The sequence below is a fragment of the Amblyomma americanum genome, chromosome 1, assembly GCF_052857255.1.
Source record: "Amblyomma americanum isolate KBUSLIRL-KWMA chromosome 1, ASM5285725v1, whole genome shotgun sequence".
Classification (NCBI taxonomy): domain Eukaryota; kingdom Metazoa; phylum Arthropoda; class Arachnida; order Ixodida; family Ixodidae; genus Amblyomma; species Amblyomma americanum.
In genome coordinates, this window is record NC_135497.1 from 457,972,941 (window position 1) to 457,978,611 (window position 5,671).

At 47.4% G+C, this 5,671-nt stretch overlaps 1 protein-coding gene across 1 annotated transcript; it reads left to right on the plus strand.

Moving 5' to 3' along the window:
- The first annotated feature begins 1,796 nt into the window (after positions 1-1,796).
- Positions 1,797-5,297, plus strand: LOC144125919 (uncharacterized). The gene is made up of 2 exons (XM_077659735.1): positions 1,797-1,802; positions 4,281-5,297. Exons 1-2 carry the CDS (start codon positions 1,797-1,799, stop codon positions 5,295-5,297), a joined length of 1,023 nt encoding a protein of 340 aa, XP_077515861.1.
- Positions 5,298-5,671: the final 374 nt, after the last annotated feature.

The window sequence follows — 5,671 nt, forward strand, 5'->3', positions numbered from 1 at the left end:
AAGCCCAACAACTGGAGAGGGCCTCCAGAAAAAAGTGGTTTATGACATACCTTTTAAATGCGGCAAGAGTTACATTGGGCAAACCGGTAAATGCATAAATACACGCTTACGTCAGCATAGAACCTCTTTGAATGGTGCTCCTTCATCAAATCTGTCCCTTCATTACAGAGATTGTCTTCTAAACAAACCCGGTGTGTCTAACAAAAAAACATGCTTTCCTCTGCTTAACAGGGCTAAGATTAAATTCAGACATCCAGCTCAGTTAACTAGGGAGTTGTGTGAAGCCTATCACATTCACAAGAACATCGACACGTGCGTTAGCACACCATCTGTAAACTTACATGAGTGTGAAATTTTGTATCTAGATTTTTAACTCTCTTTTGCGTGCCTGGTGGGGGAAGCGCAGGCGCTTTGGGTTGTCAGTTGTGTGCATATAATCTGTGTTTTTTTCAAATAAACTTTCAGTTGTTAGTAGCGCTTGTCCTTGTCTTCCTTCTCTGTTCTTGTTCCTAGTCGCAGCGCTGGTGAAATTGTGAATATGTACCAACTAGCTCAAACCACCATTTTGCTAAAGGAACAGCACAGCTTGGTTTCACGCCCACAGCCATCGATTGACGGCGTCCCACTTTGGCATAGTCATGAGCCGCAAAAAATGGACGGAGAAAGGGCTAGCAAACCTAACAGCTATGAAGGACCTTTCCCGTGTGAGGGCTATTAGGTATGTGTATTTGCTACTGACACAGATACATCTCCGAAAAAAAAACACATTCCTAACGTTACCCCCCTTTTTTTTCAGATATGGAATTGCGAATGAAAGTGATGCAATCCTGCTATATAAGGACACCATGATCGCTGCAGGCCATCCTGTTGAAATAATTAACTGTGGAATCTTTGTGAACCCCACAAAACCATGACTGGGTGCATCACCAGATGCAATTGCCTTTGACCCCTGTGAGCCCTTCCCGTGGGGTACCGTGGAAGTGAAGTGCCCCTATTCTCTGAAGGATGCTACAAAAGAAGACCTTCTGTCTCAAGACTTTTTCGTCGAGTTTGACGAGAACTGCCTTAAAAATACTCAAGAAGGACCATGGACACTATATGCAGGTGCTTAGGGTGGGCTTTGCGGCTGTGCCACTGTACGGACCGCTAATCCGCTTACCTTCGTCATGCAGGTCTTTGCTCAAATCATCGCCTTCGCTTTCCTGCCGGTCTTGACGGCCAGACCACCTGGCATCGTTCCAGGCATCTGGACGCCACACCAAGAAGGCGAAATTTGTGCTCTTCACCCGGTCACCACCGACACTTGGGAGCCCCTGGCAACGCCACCTCTCGAAAACTGGACCAAACAAGCGGCGTCGGCGGCCCCATCGTCACCGACAGCACCGTTTGCGTCAGCTATAAAACAGCGACACCCACCTTCGGCACACTGTGGGCTTTGCGGCTGTGCCACTGTACGGACCGCTAATCCGCTTACCTTCGTCATGCAGGTATTTGCTCAAATCATCGCCTTCGCTTTCCTGCCGGTCTTGACGGCCAGACCACCTGGCATCGTTCCAGGCATCTGGACGCCACACCAAGAAGGCGAAATTTGTGCTCGTCACCCGGTCGCCACCGACACTTGGGAGCCCCTGGCAACGCCACCTCTCGAAAACTGGACCAAACAAGCGGCGTCGGCGGCCCCATCGTCACCGACAGCACCGTTTGCGTCAGCTATAAAACAGCGACACCCACCTTCGGCACACTGTGGGCTTTGCGGCTGTGCCACTGTACGGACCGCTAATCCGCTTACCTTCGTCATGCAGGTATTTGCTCAAATCATCGCCTTCGCTTTCCTGCCGGTCTTGACGGCCAGACCACCTGGCATCGTTCCAGGCATCTGGACGCCACACCAAGAAGGCGAAATTTGTGCTCGTCACCCGGTCGCCACCGACACTTGGGAGCCCCTGGCAACGCCACCTCTCGAAAACTGGACCAAACAAGCGGCGTCGGCGGCCCCATCGTCACCGACAGCACCGTTTGCGTCAGCTATAAAACAGCGACACCCACCTTCGGCACACTGTGGGCTTTGCGGCTGTGCCACTGTACGGACCGCTAATCCGCTTACCTTCGTCATGCAGGTATTTGCTCAAATCATCGCCTTCGCTTTCCTGCCGGTCTTGACGGCCAGACCACCTGGCATCGTTCCAGGCATCTGGACGCCACACCAAGAAGGCGAAATTTGTGCTCGTCACCCGGTCGCCACCGACACTGGATGGATGGATGGATGGATACGGCTGAACCCTTTACATCGGGCGGTGGCTCAAGCCATCTAGCCATGTCTTGTGAAATTTTACTCCTGTCTTGCTTTTAGCCACCAATCAGATAACCTTCGCTTGGTTACTTCTAACCTCTTAAAATCCACTTTCCCTTCACTATCCCTAAACCCCAATGCCTTGGGTAAGTCAGCCCCGCTGCCTTCCACTGTAGGGTGAAGCCCTTTACAGAAAAGTATCAAGTGTTCAGCCGTTTCCTCCTCCTCTCCGCACGCAATGCACAAGTGTCTATCTCCTGGTACCTGACTCTATACTTCTTAGTCCGCAAAACTCCAGTCCTGGCCTCAAACAACAAAGAACTTCCCCTACAATTATCATAGATATTTTCTTTGACAATTTCCTGTTTAAAGGTCCGGTATGTTTCTAGTGCCGATTTCGTCAGCATCCCTGTTTTCCACAAAGCTCTCTCTGTTCCTTTAACCTTTTTCTTAGCCGATAATTGCTGATTTGCCCCCTTACTGCTGTCCAGATATTTGCTTGTCAATTTTCTAGTTCGCTTTCTCCATTTCGTGTCAACATTCTTTATATACAGGTATCTGAAAACTTTCCTAGCCCACCGCTTTTCCTCCATCCTTCTCAATCGTTCCTCAAATGCTATCTTACTGCTAGCCTCTCTGCTCTCGAAAGACGCCCATCCCATATCACCCTGTACCCCCTGATTTGGTGTATTGCCATGTGCTCCCAAAGCTAACCTCCCTACTCCCCGTTGCTAATTTCCAGCCTTGCTTGAACATCTGGCCTCATACACAGGACCGCATTCCCGAAGGTCAGGCTAGGGACCATCACCCCTTTCCAGATCCCTCTTACCACCTCATACCTATTGTAATTCCACAGTGCCCTATTTTTCATGACAGCTGCATTCCTACTAGCTTTATTCATTACATATTTTTCATGCTCTGTCAGATACTCAGCACTGTTATTTATCCACACCCCAAGATACTTGTACTCATTCACTACCTTTAGCACGAACTCCTGTATTCTATGCTCGCCGCCCTCTTCATTAAATGTCATGACTGCAGATTTTTCCTTACTATACTTGAAGCCTAATCTATCTCCCTCTGTACTGCATATGTCTAACAACTTCTGCAGGTCTTCCTTGTTGTCAGCCATTATCACTATATCGTCCGCATATATTAGTCCCGGTAAATTCTGTTTAATCAATTCTTTTTGCTTGAAAAAAGATAGGTTGAAACCTAGTCCGCTCCCCTCTAGCTTGGCCTCCAAACCTTGCAGGTACAACATGAACAACAAAGGGGACAGAGGACATCCTTGTCTAAGCCCCCGCTGTATCTCTACAGGCCCTGATACATTTTTTTCCCATTTTATGAGCACTCTGTTACCTCTATATATATCTTTTAAAAGATTAATTACTCCATTTTCCACATCCAATGTGCCCAATATGTCCCACAAATGCTCCTGAGTAACGTTGTCATAGGCTCCCCTAATATCCAGAAATGCTAGCAATAAGGGCCTATGTTCCTTTTCCGCAATTTCTATACACTGTGTCAATGAAAATAGATTGTCCTCCAACCTCCTTTGTTTCCGGAACCCATTCTGTAGTTCCCCTAGCACCCCCTCGTTCTCCACCCAAGCCTGCAGTCTATCCTTTATAATTTGCATCACCACCCTGTAAACCACAGACGTCACTGTTATGGGGCGATAGTTACTTACGTCTGCTTTGTCCCCCTTTCCCTTATATATCATGTTCATTCTACTTAATCGCCATTCATCGGGGACTTTCTCATCCACTATCATTTTGTTCACTACCTGTATTAATGTTTGCTTGGATTTTGGTCCTAACTTCTTTATCAACATAATCGGGATACCATCTGGTCCTGTTGATGTGCCACTAGGAACCTTCTTCTCTGCCCTTTCCCACTCTCCTTGCTCAAGTGAAGCTATTGCTGTAACCTGTCTATCCTCCTTCGATAAATTATGTACCACGTGCTTTGCTGAAAATTTTGGGAGCCCCTGGCAACGCCACCTCTCGAAAACTGGACCAAACAAGCGGCGTCGGCGGCCCCATCGTCACCGACAGCACCGTTTGCGTCAGCTATAAAACAGCGACACCCACCTTCGGCACACTGTGGGCTTTGCGGCTGTGCCACTGTACGGACCGCTAATCCGCTTACCTTCGTCATGCAGGTCGGTGTTCCATATACTCTTTTTGCTAAGAAATCTAGTAATTATTGTCTGGTGCAGCTGCCGAGCCCACAGTGCTGCTTCTGCCTTACTGTTGAATGTGTCAATGTGATTCGTGCTTTACTATTACTATCGGGCGATGTTGAAACAAATCCGGGACCACCTAATACTGATGCTGTTTTGGCCGAACTGCAAAAGTTGAGCGCTGGTCAGAGAAAACTTATTTCTGAAGTCCAAGGCCTGAAAAATCAACTAGTAACAACAGATAAAACAATATCTGCCCTAAGCGAACGCATTGCGAATATTGAAACCCAATTTGAGGTAATTAGTACCCTGCGAACAGAAATCGAAACACTTCAAACCAGCACTGCTAGAACGACCCACCAGCTTTCCGAGATAGACACACGTCTGGATTATCTTGAGAACCGCTCAAGAAGAAACAATCTAGTATTCTATGGACTTCCCGACCCAAATGAGAAAGAATCATATGACCAATCAGAAAAAATAATCCAGCACTGCCTTGATAGCTTGAACCTCGTAATCGACCCAGAGCGCGCACACCGCCTTGGCCGTCACAGCATTGACCGCCAAAGACCTATAATAGTGAAGCTGTCTGCTTTCAAAACCAAAGGGGTCATTCTTTCGAATGGCCCTAAGCTTAAAAATACAGATTTCAGTATCGGCGAAGATTTTTCTCGGCCCGTCCGAAATGCACGAAAACACCTTGTGGCTTTCGCCAGAACCAAGTCAGGACCCTTTTCCCTTCGATACAAAACGCTGCACATGGGACCAAAACGTTATATGTTTGACCAAGACACACAGACCGTGAAAGAAATCGCATAGGAATCATGTCGCCGTCGGATCGCGCGCAAGCAACCACAGGCTACCCGTCGAGTTAATCTTTCTTTTTCCATAATCTACACCAATATACGCAGTTTTCTTCCAAAGCGCGAAGCCCTGTCTAATCTCCTGTCATCTTCAGGCAGCAACATATTAATCTTAACTGAAACGTGGCTGACAAGCGACGTGACAGATAATGAAATTCTGGATGAATTGCCAAATCTCAATGTTTACCGCAATGATCGTCAAGGCACACGCGGAGGAGGTGTTCTTATTGCCATTAACAACCAAATATCTTGTTCTCATGTTAACATTAGTTCAGATCTAGAAATATTGTGGTTAAAATGTTGCGCTCCACCGGAAACAGTTCTACTTGG